The sequence below is a fragment of the Berghia stephanieae genome, chromosome 1 (assembly GCF_034508935.2).
Source record: "Berghia stephanieae isolate SIO BIC M18660-M18661 chromosome 1, UCSD_Bste_1.3, whole genome shotgun sequence".
In the NCBI taxonomy this organism is placed as follows: Eukaryota; Metazoa; Mollusca; class Gastropoda; order Nudibranchia; family Aeolidiidae; genus Berghia; species Berghia stephanieae.
Genome location: NC_088360.1, coordinates 69649534 through 69667670, shown reverse-complemented (window position 1 = coordinate 69667670; position 18137 = coordinate 69649534). Strand labels below are relative to the sequence as shown.

At 34.3% G+C, this 18137-nt stretch overlaps 1 protein-coding gene across 2 annotated transcripts; it reads right to left on the bottom strand.

Annotated features, from left to right (window-relative positions):
* Positions 1 to 5018: 5018 nt before the first annotated feature.
* LOC144980552 (store-operated calcium entry-associated regulatory factor-like) lies at positions 5019 to 16056 on the bottom strand. 2 transcript variants are annotated; one of them, XM_078928235.1, is made up of 8 exons: positions 15954 to 16049; positions 15595 to 15655; positions 15157 to 15266; positions 13373 to 13462; positions 12928 to 13038; positions 10926 to 11014; positions 9526 to 9707; positions 5019 to 8732 (listed from the first exon to the last, which is right to left on the bottom strand). In XM_078928235.1, exons 2-8 carry the CDS (start codon positions 15641 to 15643, stop codon positions 8407 to 8409), a joined length of 957 nt encoding a protein of 318 aa, XP_078784361.1. In that variant the 5' UTR covers positions 15644 to 15655; positions 15954 to 16049; the 3' UTR covers positions 5019 to 8406. The 2 variants fall into 2 exon arrangements, with proteins under 2 accessions (XP_078784361.1, XP_078784356.1); XM_078928230.1 differs by having other exon boundaries at positions 15595 to 16056.
* Positions 16057 to 18137: the final 2081 nt, after the last annotated feature.

Below are 18137 nucleotides of genomic sequence, written 5' to 3'. Positions count from 1 at the left end.
TCGTAGTATTAGTAGTAGTAGTAGTAGTAGTAATAATAGTCGTAGTAGTAGTAGTAGTAGTAGTAGTAGTAGTAGTAGTAGTAGTAGTAGTAGTAGTAGTAGTAATAATAATAATAATAATAGTAGTAGTAGTAGTAGTAGTAGTAGTAGTAGTAGTAGTAGTAGGAGTGTTGATGAAGCGGTTCTGTCTTATATTCATAATAAGACCTAAATTAGGTCTAGGGTTTAGACTCGGCGATTATGCACCTTGACATTTTTAGGAAGACAATTTATTACAAACATTATTCATCATGTCGGAAATGGAAAATAAATTCTGATATCCCCTTGTGTAAAGCAAATTTGTCTTTATCCTTAAAATACGCAGCTTGGTGGATGTGGTTATGTGTCAAATGGACACTTTTTTTTTTTAGTTGAGAGATTTTTAAAGCAACTATAATATTGTGTTTACTTTGGATAAACGCGTCAATGCGAGGGGAAAATACGGGATCAGTCAAAGAGCAGTTATCGGATCTTCAAGAAAATCGAAGTTAGTTATTGATGGGAGGAAGAGTAAACCGAGGTATCAGTTTTGTTTGTTTTCAAGGGATTTGAGGCGCTTGGGACACTTTTAAGTCATTTCAGCGTCAATAAAAAGGAGAAAGATGTTGTTTTTTTTGGGTTTGTTGTTGTTGTTGTTTTGTTTTTAATTGATTTACAATAAAATGACAAGGTGAGACGAGAGGAATGTGCCAAAAAGGGAACAGAGGAAGATTCCAAGAGCAAACTATCAATGTGCCTTGTTTGATTTCGCTTAAAAGTACCTTCCAGACACACGCACACGATCCCACTAAGAGGAATGCACTCAAATAAAAGTATGACAACCAAAACAACAACATATTACTATTCATAACATAGAGATGATTTACAAGGGAATATAATATCATCTCTCAAAACTAATACTATACATTTGACTGTTCCCCTCTCAGTCATGGACGAGGCCAGGGCCAGGACAAAACCAATTAATCCTATTTCACGGCAAAGACAGAAAACAACATGGAAAACAGATGTAGGGGGATAAGAAGACATAGCAAGTGACGCCCTGTCATCTAAAGAGAGGTCGAGACACCTGCATCCAGCGAGAGATAACAACATGACACTTTCCCTACTGAGCAGTATTTCAGAGCTTGGTCAACACGACCTCATTAGTGAGGTTGGCCTCTGAATGAAACAGGTTATGCTCTGGTGCATATAGTATATTATATTAGCTAATATTGCTCAGTTTTAACTGTCTCCCTAACAAGCAAAGCAGGGACTGCTTTGATCAGATACTGTGGTTAATAATAATTTTGAAGCTGAGAGGATGTCACTCCAATGGTTTAACAGTTGTGTATTATCTATTAAATTTTAATTGTAGTACCAATGTAACTATTGGCAAACTGGTGTTTTAATGACATGACCATTTGTGAATCTTGATTAAAAGTAAAAAAAAAAAAAAAAAAAAGAAGAAGAAGAAGCAGAAGAAGAAGCAGAAGAAGAAGAAGAAGAAGAAGAAGAAGAAGAAGAAGAAGAAGAAGAAGAAGAAGAAGAAGAAAAAGAAGAAGAAAAGGAATGAAATGACCACCCCCCCCCCCTCTCTAAAATAAATTTTAAAATCCCTCAAAAATAAATAAATAAATAAGAGTTTTACAAAAGAATAAACCCAAGACTGAATTTGAAGTTGTTTTTGTTTTGCAACTTAATGAATAGTATCCAACGATAGTGGAGGATATGTTGTCTCGCTGGTGATTTCTATGAAAATCGCCGACTAAATGTGACCCCAACAAGATGGTGCTACATGCAATACGAGCATAAGAACACACGCTTTTCTTCGGAGTAAGAATATTCATTTCAAAGAGAACGACAACTGGCCGCCTCAGTCACCCGACCTTAATCGAATGGATAACGCAATTTGGAATTCTTTGACCGAGAAGGTTTATAGTGGACAAAGATCCACGTTCACAGAAGAAACTTTGAGAGAAAGAATTATTTTATGCTAGGAGGAGAAAACCATTGAGGAAATTCAGAGGTGCATTTCAAGTTGAAAAAATAGGATACGTTACGTCATTAAAGAGGACGGCGATGCTATTGACCACTTTAAAGTGCTAACTTTGTAATCGTTGGACCAAAATAGGTATATATGAGTTTGCGACATAGATAGACGATTTCTTAGATGATGAGGAGAATTATGATGAAAATAATGTTCATGGTGACATAATGTTTGAAAAAATTGTGACAAAAGTTAATTAAGATCATCGTCATTTTACTCTCTGCAGTGTTGCATCATTTTTCTCTGATATTATATTTCTGAACACGGTTTTGAAAAATCAGTGTCTTATTTGTTTCTCAATTCATATTTGACTACGTTTAAGGATTCGCTTTATTTGTGTTTAGAATTTGCGCGTTTTTTTAATTTAATTTTTTTTTTAATGACCACCTGATATATTTGAATTCGATGTTCTACACTTTTAATCATCCCGACAGAATACCGTTTTGAGGCAGTGGGTCACAAATAGTGTCATCCAAATATCGATGGATTGTTGGCTTTCTGAATACACAAATCTTTCCACCATTTATTGCCAAAGATGTGCAAGGTTCTTTTTATGTTGACTCGATTTTGAAATATAAAAAAATGGACTCAGCACATCTATTGTGTCGTGCCTGTTAACGATTTTACAGAGTTGAATATTCTCTTAATGTTTCAGTTACTCTCCCAGAAGATACAATGAAATCAAAATCAATTTCACGCTGTATAAGATGCGTGTCATGTGTTCTTTTGTATGTACTCGAACTCTTAAAAACCGGAAACTGTCTGAAGTAAGATATGAAATTCGTATTTATGTTATTGAATGGGTCTACGTGTTGATAGTATTGGTTCTATGCTCTTCTTTATCAACTTGGTTAGAAAAAAAAATCCTTCTCTTACTCTTGGTGACCAGGCAGTCTCACCCCTGTGTATACAGTGGAAACTCAGTATAACAGTGAAGGTGGGACCATCCTAAAAGTCATGTAATAGCCAAATTTCAAAGGAAGCGATCCAAATGGCCATAAACACTATCATTTATGATTTGCAGTCTCTCTCTCTCTCTCTCTCTCTCTCTCTCTCTCTCTCTCTCTCACTACTATCAAACGGGCCGTTGTATGTGTGTTTTGTGCGACAGTTTGTCTGCAGCAAGGCCAATGTTATACTGAAAATGGTGTTGTATTACTATTGTACATACAATCACAAAGAGTATTCACGAAGCAGGTCTAGCCTTTTTCTCCGATGTGAGCTAATATATTGTATCTGGAGATATTAAGTGGGTTTCATCGCTCCTGTTTCTGCTATAGCCGGTAAATTTCACGACAGGCAAAGGGAGAAATAAAAAAAAAAAGCCGGACATGTTATACATGGCTTCCATCGTATTGAGATAAATCCAACGTGGGGCTTTGCTTGTTTTTAAGGGTTTACGGCGCTTGTTTTTTGTTTTGTTTTTAAGGGTTTTACGGCGCTTGCAACACATTTGGGTTATATCAGCGCCAGTAAAAAGGAAGAAAATGGGATAGTAAAAAGTTCTAGAATTACAATTAAAGCACCCAAGAAAAAGTAAGACAAAGGGAAACTGAGAACAAATAGGGATCAGATGTAGATTCCAAGAGCATACCACCAATGTACTTAGTTTGAAATCACCTACAAGTCTCATCCAGGCACAAGCACAAAATCCAACAAAGAGGAATACACTCAAATGCTTACATTATACATTCAAAATAAAAATAATAATACATAACAGAGAGATGATTTACAAGGAAAAAAAATTCATCTCCCAAAACAATAACTATGCATTTGACTGTTTCCCTCCCAGCTAGGACTCCGGCAAGAGCCAGGACAAAACCAAGTAATCCCATTCCAAGACAAAGACAGAAAGCATGTTGGAAAACAGATATAAGGGGATAGAAGACGCAGTATGTACCTCCCTGCCCGCTATGAGAGGTCAGGATCCCCACCCAGTTACGGCGCTTGCAATACAGTTGAGTCATATCTGCGCCAGTAAAAAGGAAGAAAATGGGATAGTCGAAAAATGCAAGACTTATAATTAAAAGCACACAAGTAAAAGTAAGACAAAGAGAAATGGTTCAATAGAGAACAGATGCAGGTTCCAAGGGCATACCATCAATGCACTTAGTTCGAGATCACGCCTAAATGTATCATCATGACACCAGCACATGCTCCCACTGAAAGGAACACACTCAAATGTTAACAGAATATATTCAAAACAGAAAACATAACTAACAAAACGGAGATATAATTTATAAGGAACATAAATCATCTCCCAAAACTAATAATAAACATTTGACTGTTTCACTATCAGCCAAGGACGACGACAAAACCAAGTAATCCCATTCTAAGACAAAGACAGAAAGCAACTTGGAAAACAGATATAGAGGGATAAAAGAGACAGAAAGTGATCTCCTGCCCACCACGGGAAGCCAAAGGACCCCATCTAGTGGGACTTATTATTTCAAAATCTAAGACATAATATTGAAAAGAAGTGAAAAAGCACCACTCAATAATATACAATGACAAAAATTCATCTCAAAGTTGGAGAAAAAGTAAAATATGCGGCTTATAGGAGAGAGTTCGATCTTTCAAATGGTAAAGCTATGGTATTTAAAGCTACAGTGCAATGTCAACGTTTGGGAAAATGTCAGACATCGAGCACTATGATCACTTAAATCAGGCTCCCGTTAATGGGGGTGAGTTGAGTATTTCGGGGTGATGGGTCATAGCTGTAGCATTTGTTACGGTGAATTAACTCTCTCCACTACAGGGAACCATTCAGCTAAGTGTGCCAGCGTTTGTGTTGATCTAACTTCTTGTGATCAATGGAGTCGTCGACGGAGCTTTGACAAAAAAAAAACAAAAAAAAACAAAAAAACATAACAAACAAACTTCATTTGATGTTTCGACTTAAATTTGTCAGGAGAGCCAAAAATGTACTAAAGAGAAACGCATAACAATCAAAGTCTCTTAAAAATATTTTATTAATATCTGCCACTTGAGGCGAAAATATGACAGAATCCCGGTATTATGTACAAATGAAATGTAAAATATTACACTCTCAAAACAGAAAACACAGAGAGAAACATTATATCTTGCAAGGTAAAAGTAATATCATAAATGTATTTGGATATCCTGGGCCAAACTGTCAGTAATGTCTTGTTTTGAAGGGATTTACCACAATTATCACATTTTAGGTAATTTCAGCGCCAGTAAAAAGGAAGGAAAAGTTAGATAACACAAGTATCCATAGAAAGAGAGGAAGAAAAAGGGGGCTAGTTCATATGGAGAAAACAAGTAGAGTGTCTTATTTATAAAGCCTCTTTTTGTTTTACGGCGCTTGCAACATATTTAGGTGATATCAGTGCCAGTAAAAAGAAGGAAAATGGGATGTTAAAAAAAATCTAGAATTACAATTAAAGCACCGAACAAAAAGAAAGACAAATAGGAAATGCCAGAAAACAGATATATGGGGAAAAGAGACGCTACAAGTGACCTCCTGCCCACCATGGGAGGTCAAAAGACCCCACCCAATTTATAAGCCTCATCTAGACACTAACATAGATTACCATCAAGAGGAGTAAGTTCAGCGTCCACATAATGCATATCAACAAGTAACCCAATCAACATTTTTTTTTTTTTGATTTTAGATTTAGAGATTTTACAGCGCTAGCAGCTAATGTAGGTCATTTCAAACAGAAAATTATAATAGTAAAAGTACATAATAATCAAAGCGATAACTTACAAGTAAAAAATATCATCTCTAATATAGTAAACATTTGACTGCTTCCCTCTCAGCTAAGGATCCACACCTGGATTAGTAAAAAAAAACACAAGCAATATTTCATATATTCTAAGTAATTATTTTGGTTTAAAGTTGTATTCTGGTGTGGTGATCATCCAAACTTTTTCAAAAGTGACCATGTGTTGCCCTCTAAATGATCAAGACTGTCGACGGCCATTATCCAGTATAAACATAGTAAGTCAGGTAGTTGAAAGCCTATAATTGACAATAAGAAGCATATGGACTGGGTCAAATAGGAAATAGAAGACTCCAGGAGCAATCCAATGATGTGCAAAATTTGACATTACTAAAAGTAAAGGATCCCGCTATGAAGGATACATTCAAATGCTACATAGTACAATAAACAATATTCATAACTAATAATTGTAATAGAACGTAGTAGAGCCTGAGAGAGGATTTACAAGGGAAAAAATAAAATCTCTCATAAAAGGTTCTATAAATCTGACTATCTCCCTCCCAGTTTTGTTTCACCCCAAAGTAAGTGAATTACATATGAAAAAGCACCCCAAAAAAAGTAAATTAGTAAAAGTAAATGGGTAAAATAAAGAGACTGTAATTACTAATACAACAACGGATATAAAATCATTACAAAAAATCTAAAATGTAATATCAATAACATTGTGATTTGGTACATGAGAGGGCAAATATGTAATGATGATACGATGAACTCGAACATGAAAATAACTCCCCGGGCCATTGGTTTGGATTTTACGGCAGTTGCGATACTTTTAGGTCCTATAATGTGAGTAAAAAGTTTTTAAAAAATTATAATGGCATAGTCAAACATTTTTAATTTCCAATTTAAAGCACCCCCAAAAAATTTAAGGAATATGGGACTGGTTCAAATTGGGAATAAAAGTAGATTCAAAGAGCAAACTTTCAAAGCACATAGTTTTAGATTACATACAAATCCCCTTCTGACAAAAGCACAGAATCCCACTAAAATGAATAAAGTCACATGTTTCCAAAATCATTTCCTAAACAAAAACTATTACAGGAAACAACAGAGAAATGATTCACCGGGGAAAAAGAATCAGCTCCCAAAACTAATAATACTAAACTGTAGCCTTCATAAACTAAAAGCCTGAAACTGACCAAAAAATTACGTCACATAAGAAGACGATGATCACGAAACAAAAGTAAAAAGTGAGTTGTTAGAAGTGCTGAAGGATATAAATTATTTCATTGGTTGAGCTATTGATTACAACTCTTAATTAACTTTTTCCTGTGATCTTCATGCCGTTATATGACACATTTTTTTGGTTAGTATCAGGCTTTGAGTTTATCAAGGCTACACCTAAACACACATACACTCCCACAACAAAAGAAGAAAAAAAAAGATATCCTAATATAAAACATGTGCTAAAGCTGTACAAAATTGTGACAAGCAATTCTCTTGAGACAAAATATTTATAATGAAAGTTTGATAATGTTATTTTCAAGACATATCCTCCATCTCACACATAAACACACACAAAGAAAACCGAGATCAAAATGATAAAAGACAAACAAAACAAAATATCACAGACGTCAAAAATTTCACAGAGTAATGTAAGACGTTTTGATTATGAATGTAGTGGATGCATCCCATTGTCAAAGAAATACATAACACAATCTCACAAAGGAAAATATGAAAATCAGTAATTTGGAATCAGTAATGTCATATCAACATATGGTCATGAGATGTTTATCAACCCTTGGCAACCACCACAACTTGTCAATTACACTGTTAATAATTGTATCTTTCTTTCTTTGTTTTTAAGGATTTTACTGCACTTGCAACACATTCAGGTAATTTAGTATTTAAAAATTCTAGATTTACAATTAAAAGCAAAATAGAAAAAGTAAGACAAAAGGGAATGTTCCAATAGGGAACATATGCAGATTCCAAGAGCATACTATCAGCGTACTTAACTTGAGATCACCCAAAATTCTCATAAAGACACAAGTACATGATTCCACTAAGAGGAATAAACTCAAATGCATACACTCACAGAAAATGAAACAGTACATAACAGTGAGTGATTTTTTACAATTGGTAACTTTAAATTAATCAGTTCTATTTACGACCTAAGAATGGTTTCCGAAAACTCTTATCTATTCAAATAATTTTCTCCTGTGGAAAACAGAAAGCCATTTTCAAAAGTGACAAGAGACACAAAACTAAATATAACTTTCTTTTCTTTTATTTTTTTGATTTTTAAAATGAATAAATATCTTAACATATATTCTAAAGAAGGTCAACTTTTTAAGTCAAATTGGATAAAAAGTTTTATGTTATCATCATCATCATTATTATTATTATTATTATTATTATTATTATTATTATTATTATTATTATTATCATTATTTTTATTATATGATTATTATGGTTATCATATATAATATCATAATTATCATAAATTTGAGTTCCACCATTAAGACGACGAATCAAAAAAGACATTGAAAACAAGTAGCTCTACAAAGGAGAAAAATTGATTAACAAGCTTTGGAAAACAATCTTTGAATAGTAGGCACTCGGGAGGCAAATAAAACTAGAAAACTAAATTCACCTCCTCGAAGTACCACCAAAACCTGAAGTCATTCTGGAACCTGAAGAACTGGAGGAGCTGCCCCTTGATGATGATGATGAAGAGGAAGAGAAACCCCAACTGGGTGAAGAATTGTGATGATGACGGTGGCCAGACCCCCATCCACCATGGTAGTTATTGTAGCCTCTATTCTGCCCTTGGCCGAACAAATATCCAAAAAGTCCTCCAGTCGCAGCACCTGTCCAAAAACCAGGACCACTTCCTTGCGAGGATGACTGTTGATTGCGGTCATAAGCTGGATTGCTGGTATAACCTGTACTGCTTTCATAAGAAGGAGGTGCACCTGTTGGAATTTTAAGATTTATAAATATATGAAATCATATTATATATATAGTGATAATATTTCAATAGCTAATACACTCCAAGTATGATTTCCACAAACAACGTTTTCTTGAACACACAGTTTCCTCGAATTCATTCAAACATCCCAAATTTTTGCCTTAACATTCTTTGTTATATGTCCATACCTTCCTCTAACTAATTTTTATCTCTAACACCTTTTTAAAAACTAATTTCACCCAACCAACATGAAAAAAAATAAAAAATTGACAATACTCTTTTTAATGCGCCTGGTGATTTCGACCAATGATGATTTAGTTTGACAGTGACAGCCATGTATTGTGTGTATCTCAGCAGCAAAATGACATTGTTGGTATGTTTTTACATCGCTGTTTTGAATACAGGCAGCTCTCTTATTATTCTTATCACTTCTTCATTAGTTCCAAATTCAATTCAAAGTGGTATGATTTGCTAATAGTTGACTATGACAATTGTAAATAAATATTGTGACACAGTAATGGTATTGCATCAAGGTAAAATATTGTGTTCATGGTGTATAATGTTTGAATGCATGAACTTGACGATTCTCTGGAAGAGTGATTAAACTTTGGCATATGTATGTGAAGCAACAAATACAAAAACATAAAATTCAAAATTCACTTTTGGAGAAGAAATCCCGGTAGAAACAAAAAGAAATGAAAATGCAAATCTTAATTGTTTAAGTGGAAAGTCAGACTCAATCCATCATCAGTATCATGGTTAAAATCAAAAGCTCAGACAGTAAATCAAACACTTACCTTGATAACCTGATGTATATTCAGGCTTAAATCCATATGAAGGAGGCTCTGGTGGAGCAGTTGGCGCTGTGTGTGTGGCTTGACGAGTGTCTTTGGCTAAACAGGTTGTGTAGATAAAATAGATGGCCAGAGCAATACCACCAAATACAATTAGGCCACCTAAACCACCCTCTGAATCACGACTGTAGAAATATGAAGTTAGGACGAATAATAAGTCATGTGAAAGACTACTGGCATTCACTGACATTTATTGAAATTTAAAGAACTAGCAAGTTAAATATGTGACAAATATAAATAAAGAACATCAATTCCTTATTAAGTCAACTGAATCGGAAAATAGATAAATGTTTCAGGAGTGATTTCAGCTCTCAAACTTTTAAAAATCACATCCTAAAGGAAGCTCAACATAGTACAATAGTCAAAGTCAATGTTATAACAATCCTAATATTCTGATTTTGATTATTGATCCATCTAATATAGTAAATACAAAACATATAATATGCAATTTAGATGACATGTGTCAGTAAATGCCAAAACTATAAAACCAAGTTTTTTAAAAAGTCATTAGACCAGATATAAAAGCTAAGGGAAGGGTTTCATAAATCAACTAGACACAATTGGAAAGTACATTCAAAACTTATTTCAACAAACTTCAGTGGCCTAGAGGAAAATTAGGCATAATTTGCATACACAGAGAGACAGTTGGGGGTTATTAATGGTTTTGAAAAAAAAGGGATTCACATGGAGGAACTACGAAGATGGCACAGAGCCGGATAGGATGGACAGGATTTGTTGATAGCTTATGCTACAGTCAGAGTGCTGGATAAAGTAAGTCTGCAAATAATCTTCAGAACATAAAGTCCATGAAGCCAGAATTGATCCCAGTTTATATAGTCGCAAATGCTTGCTATCCTTTAGATAGGGTGCTAGAATCTATAACAAAGTACGTATTGCAAGATCTAAACCAGCTACCCAAGGACTGCTGGGTGGACAGAGGGGTCAGATGTGAGATCTATGCCAGTTCTTACAGTGAAGAATCCTCTGCCATTTAATCTGCCCTAGTTTTACAAATTCAGTAACAATTTTAAAAAGAAAATTAATATGTAACTCATTTCTTTTGGCTATTTTTAGATGATGTGAGGAAAGAATGAAAACAGCAATCCCAAAAGTTAAATGTTTATCCTGCATTTTAAATGTTTACAGTTACAGTATTCAAATAGCACAGGGTTTTTTGGCTTTCTTTTTAAATTGAAAAAAGAATGCATTAGAATTGTGTCTATCTCCTTCGATAAAATACTAATTACGAGCTAGACATTTACATTGTAGTGAAAGTGAATTGAATCTCATTTTAATGCTTCACACACTGCATGTCAGAAAGCCTCAAAGTTTTATTGACTTACCTACTGCCATGGGTGTAACTGTAGCTGCCACCATTCCTTTCTCTTTCTTTTCTATAACCCTCCTCTGTATAATCTATTGTGTATTCAAGCTGAAAACAAAATAAATAAAAAATAAAAAATGATGCCTGCCAACTTAATTGAGCTTAAGAGATTGCCAAGAATTAAAAAGGGAACCTCTTTCTTATAAAATTTTTTTTTTTACGGGACTTCATTCTTCACCCATATGGCCGGAGATTCAATCTCAAACCGCTCTGTCTGTCTGTCTCTCTTTCTCTCTCTGTGTGCTTTATCTGGCACTAAATCCTAAATCATCGAAGCATCTTCTTCTTCTTCATTTCCCCAATACTGTTTTCATATATGAATGTCTAGTCGGTGAAGGAATACTGATGTCTTCGTTAGCAATTTAGTCTGCAGAGGTGTGGTACCGGATCAAAATCCTCTCTTGTTATTGCATACTTTGGGCAGGTCTGGAGTACATCGCGGGTGTCTTCTCCTTCACCATAATCACACATCCCTGATGTACCAGTTTTGAAAATCTTGTTCCAAAGTATCTTATTTCTGGGAAAACAAATCTGGTGATCAACCACCAGTAAGTCTGGTGATCAACCAACAGTAAGTATTATCCTGGGCCCATTCACTGACAACTGTCACAGCATTGTAACAACCTTTATAATGTCTCGTGTAGATTATTGCAACTCTCTTCTGTTAGGCAATAGCAGAGATAAGCTTTATCATTTGTATATACCTTCTAACTTAACTTGGCAATATCTCTGTTCAAACCTCTCTTTTCTGAGACTTATTTCTAAAATTTGTCCCCGACATGGATACATTTTGACCTTGTATTGCATGATTTAGGTCCATTAATGTTTTAGTAATTGTTTATTTTATTTTGAGATAACTTTCCTCACTTAATTGTAATGTATGTATGTATGTATGTATGTATGTATGTATGTATGTATGTATGTATGTATGTATGTATGTATGTATGTATGTATGTATGTATGTATGTATGTATGTATGTATGTATGTGTGTTAGGTGCACTTACGATGTGTTTGCACCTGTACTCTTTGTCTGTGACTTTCTTGATGTCATGTAAGCGTCTGTTGACAAATCTATGTTGTGTTACATACCTGCACTATGCACCAACAGCCTCAAATGTTAAACAAGAAATTAAACCATCATACTTTATCTTCCAACTTAATGACTGAGAGTAGGGTCGAAACCAGTTCATAGAAATAGAGAGCAATGAACCAAAAGCCAAACAAGCAAAAATCACAAGCTTCTTAACCCCTCATCCTATTGCATAATTCTTTTGCATATTGTGGCAGAAAAGAAAGGATGTTTACCCTTAGAAATAAAATTAAAAATAAAAAAGCTAAAAAATGAATTTTTAATAGACCCATGGCAGTTTCAAGCGTTAAACCTGGTGCATATTGATTGTATACATTTGGAAACTAGGAGCAAAAAGTTATTTTTTACTGTAATATGAGCATATTGAACACAGACAGCAAAAGAATCTGAAACCTCTTATAAGCACGATCCGACTAAACACACATTCTGCTTGATTCCATAGGACTGTGTTTATAAGTTTATAAATGGAGACCACAGTATTTCATTTTATTAAACCTTGCAAGAAAATATAGACTGGTTATATATGTCTCGATTCAGATCAACCAGAAAAAAAAAACAACACTCTATGATAGAATAGCATGCAGTTTAGAGGGTAGATAGCAAATGTGTCTATTTTCTTTCACTCTTCAGAAATTATATAATAACTCAGCTTCAAAGTAGTCCTGATGACTTTAAAGCAATAATACATTACATATTAGCACTATACGCAGATAAACATCTCAAAAAATGTCATGAACTCTGATCTTTCAAATAAATTCTCCACTCAGGCATCCACTTTGTCAATTAGATAAATGTTATTGTAATGTAACACCCCATTACATCTCACTACAACACACAAAAATACAAGAATTTTGAAAGAATAACTCTTACCCCACAAGAGCCTGCAAGGACAAATGGGTCGTTAGGGTAGTCATAGCCTTCACATGATACCTCTACATGTCCAAAGCGATAGGAGTTGTCCATGTCTGTTTTACATTCCCACTTTTGAGAACAAATATGAAATGTAAATTTAATTGCCATTCACATATAAATATATATTCCCACTATTTATTACAAATATGGAAGATAGTTTTTAAAATATTATTTAATATCAACAATATAAAAATGGAAGAAAAAAATATATTAATATTTAAAAAGTAGAAAAAAATGGGCTGTCAGAAACATTTTCATTAATTTTTGGTAGATCTTTGCTTAAAGAGAAAAACAATAGCATGGCAAATCTACAAGAGATAAGCTATGTAAGAGCAGCAAAGAAAAATGGGTAGATCTCTGACTATACCATAAATAAAAGAAACAATCATAATTTTAGCATTACCTGGATGTCATAACCATCAGAACCTTGATTGATACATTGCACAACCTTGGGTTGAAACCTGTGCTGAGCTGAACCACCGACACATTTCAGCTGATTGAGAAAAAAAAATGAAGAAAACAGTAATCATTAATCAATAAATAAAGACTGTAAAGCTTCAATTTATAAAATTAACATCTGTGATTCATTATACATAAATATAAATTTTTCAAATTGATCGCTGCAATTTTGACAAAAGTTGTTATATATATTTTTAAAACTTACCAAGCAAGGATAAAAAAATTTGATACTTCTTTTTCTAACAATAATTGCCTATTTGGACAATAAAGATTATTATTATTATTATTATTATTATTATTATTATTATTATTATTATGTTACCCTTCATATTGTCTTCATGTTTGAATGTCTAGTTGTTGAAGGAACACTGTTGTCTTCCTCAACTCTGCATCTTAAGTTCTGGTTTTGGACCTTATTCAGTTTTTCCATCTGAGAATTTGTACATTTACCCCAGGCTGCTATTTCACATTCTAGAGATGTGACGGACATACCCTTGATACATTCAGGATATTCATATTTAACCCTCATTCTGAACTGGCGAGTTTATTCAGATTTTCTAGTATTTTGGGCTTGTTTTCTAACATTCATTTATATGATAGTCCATGTAAGCCAAACATCAAAGTGTACCCCTAAACATTCAAGTAATCCGATTTCAAGAAAAAGACAGACAGCAAGTCGGAAAACAGATATAAGGGATAGAAGACACAGCATGACCTTCTGCCCACCATGGAATGTCAAAGACCCCACTCCGCCCATTTTGTTTGATAAACCAGCTGTTTGGACTATTTAGAGCCAAAGCCCCATTTTTGACAACGTTCCACTTTTTATATTCATTCTCACTCACACTTTTCCTTTTTGAGTATGGTAAATAAAATTCGCATTTGCTGTTTATGGATGATGAAGATGCAGATTGAAGCTTGAAGAAATAAATAACATTAAAATAGAAATAGAAGCGTCAATTTCATGAACAAATACAGATAATGTGGACGTTTTGGGTTTCCCCTTTATCAACAAAATAGGATGAATGAAAGACTAAAGACGATTGAGAGATGTGAGAATGTTGTTGTTAAGGTAAATAAACAAAGCAAAACAATATAACTCATCATTCACATTAACAACACCATCTCACATTCGTCTTTAGTATTTTATTTCATTGTGCTTTGTTGACAAGGGGGAAATTGACGCTTCTATTCAATTTCCTATTGTTATTTGTTGTTTATTTTTGCCTGACCAAGCTCAAAGCATTCTTGAAAAGTGATTAGTATCATGTCATCCCTACTTTACCCACTTGCACACATTATGTGTCTATGTCTATGTCTATAAGAGAGAAAGGGGAGAGGGAGGAAATATAAAATATTTCGAAATACATCTTTTTTCCTCCAATGTTTGTTTGGAAGACAGTCGCTGGGTTGAAAGCTGCAAATAACCCAGACAGGCATAAATGCCGAACCCGAAAACTGCATCAACATGCATCTACCATCAAATTCAATAAAATCTTGTTTTGCACTATCTGTCACCAGGTATATTAAATAATATGAATATAAATGCCAAAACAAACATTTACATGTAGATACTGGTGCTTAATACACAATATTTGATTCAAATTCAATATGGGAGAATAATGGGGTATAGATAAAGCCCATAAAAATGTTTTTAAAAACACAACACAAATTGTGTTTATAATGTAATATTGTATATGTAAGGAAAAGGATTAAATTTTGACTCACTTGAGGCACAGAAGACGATCTTCGAGCGTTTGTCATCTTTCCTTGATGAAGAGTTATTGCCTTAACATCGGACAACAATACTTTGTTTGAGTTGTAATTGTTGAAGGCAGCTGATAAAAAAAAAAAGAAAAAAGTCAAGATAAGGAGTTGATATATAAAGAAAAAATAACTCATTCCGTACAGGATAGAGGAAGGGATATATCTGTGTCTGAAGTTAAATTATCTCTTGGAGATTTTTTCTTCAGTCTACAGTCTACATACATTGATATATAATTAATATATAAATTGTGTGAAAGAAATAAAATGCGATCAGAGAAATCCAAATACATTCTGATGAGGCAAGGGCTGAATTAAAATTTAGGAAATCTTCTCAATTCTTAGTCAAAGTTAAAGGAATTAGAATTTATAAGTCTAACCCAAAGAAGTAAGCCAACTCACCTGCAGCAAAGGCAACTGTGCTCAACGAAAAGAATATTTTTAGGAACATCTTGGCGAATAACTTAGGACGATTCATTTGAGAAAAAATATATAAATGTTGAGGACTTCCGGAGAAGAGATAATTATTGCGTTATTCAGTTATACGAAATAAATTAGATAATGTCAATAATGAATGTGTTATAAAAATAAAACAAACTTGTTTACGGGGAGAAAGTGAACAATTACAAATACAAAGTCTTAGTCAAAGATCTAGACTTCGAGCTTCAGTCGGGAAGTCCACCAAATGAAATTTCAAGGCTAAAAATTAATAATTTTTCTGAAGAAAATAATGAATAAGATGGAACATAGGTAGCTTATACTTATATATCCCGGCGAGTCTGGTGAAATTTTTATTATAAGTTCTATTATTACTCAGCTTTATTATTACGTTGTCGCCAACGTCATCATTGGTTGTCGCCAGGGTATTGCCAGATGATCAGAGTTAGTCGTGTCCAATTTCGACTTCAAAAAAGTAAACAAATGGAACCTCACGTGACCAAACACTACACACATTTTGACCCCCTTAAATATCGTCGATTTTGGTAATTAAAAAGTCTCAAAGACAAGAAAAAACACTGTTAGTATATTTTAAAGAACCTAATAAAAATAAAAATAAATATTATAAATCTGATTCTACTTATGGCCAATTTTGCAATAGAAATGGCCATCTGGTAGCCCTGCTCAGAAATGACGGGCCAATCAAGTAAAACGACCAGTCAGCGGTGCCCATACAAAGTTGAACCTCGAAAATAATTACGGGAATAATTGTCGTCAATTGTAGAACATTACCATCCTCCTCCTCATGATATTGACATTATTATTATTATTATTATTATTATTATTATTATTATTATTATTATTATTATTATTATTATTATTATTATTATTATTATTATTATTATTATTATTATTATTATTATTATTATTATTATTATCATTATTATTATTATCATCATATATTATTATTATTATTATTATTATTATTATTATTATTATTATTATTATTATTATTATTATTATTATTATTATTATTATTATTATTATTATTATTATTGTTTTTGTTGTTTTGTTTTTTTTAATTTTGATGAAAATTAGGGTGTCACTTTTTTACGCAAACACGCCAAACCAATCTTTTAACCACATTCGCCAAATAGCGCCACCACGTATGGCAATCAAGATAAACATACGTATACGTTTGATTCTTGTTGTAAAATGTCCTGACTTCCTTTCTTATGCTCTGCCCATTGTGGCATTTTACTCTTTATAGTTTTAGGAAGGCAATTATTTCACTGTAACAAGTGAAACAATTGCCCGATGCGGAATGAACCTGAGAATATGGGAGATGGGCACCAGTGGGGATGAAAATGGGACTGTGGGTGTTAGATACAGTTGGGAGCGAACAAGAACTATGGGAATGATCAGAGGACTGGGACTGGGATTGAATCCAAGGAACAAATACCCAAGTTAACCCGAGACTACCTGGGGTGGACACAAGTCGGGAATGAGCCTGGGACTATGGGAGGTGGATACTGATGGAGACTAAACTGGGACTAGGCATGTAGACACAAGTAGGGAGTAAACCCAGGACTATGGGAGGCGGATGCCAGTGAGGAGTGAACCCGGGGCTATGAAAAGTGAACATCATTAGGGAGTGAACCCGGGTCTATGGAAGATGATCACCAATGGGGAGTTAACCAGTGAATATTAGAGGTAGACACGCCTGGGGAGTGAACCTGGGACGATGGGGTGGATAACAGAGGGACATGAACCTTCACTGGTGTCCACCCACACAGTTTTGGGTTCGCTCCCCACTGGTGTCGACTTCCCATAGACACTGTTTTCACTCCCAGGTGGTGTCTAGATCTCACGGTCCCGTGTTCACACCTCATAGCCCTAGGTTCACCCCTCACTAGTGTGCACATCCTATAAAAATAGTCCCGGGTTCACTCACCGCTGGTATCCATATTCCCTTTACTATGTTCACTCCCCTCTAATATTGGCCTCCCATTCTCCTGGGTATAGTCTCCATGGCTGACCATCTCAAATGCATCCTGGTTCAATCCACACTTACTTACATAATCATTTCGGGCCATTGCTTTTATTAAATTGACCATCTACGTCAGTATACCATAATGGCGGAGTATTTTCAAAAGGGACTCTGTAAAGGCTGTCAAAAGCTTTTTCGAAATCGACAAAAATTGGCGTTCCATTCAATGCGTTGGTCCAGGATTTATCTCAGGGTAAATAAGTGGTCACTACATGATTTCCCTTTTCTGAATCCGGCTTGCTCTTTTCTAAGAATGTTTTCAATGTGAGGTGGGATTCTTTTCGGAAGGATTCTATTAAAATTTTTGTTTGTAACGTACAGGTATGTGATTCCGCGCTAGTTAGCACAGTTTCCAAGGTCTCCTTTCTTGGCTATTTTATGAATAATGCCTTTCTGTCAATCCTCTGGTATTTCTTCCTTTTCCCATAAGTTGGTAAACAATTTCTGAGAATTTTGG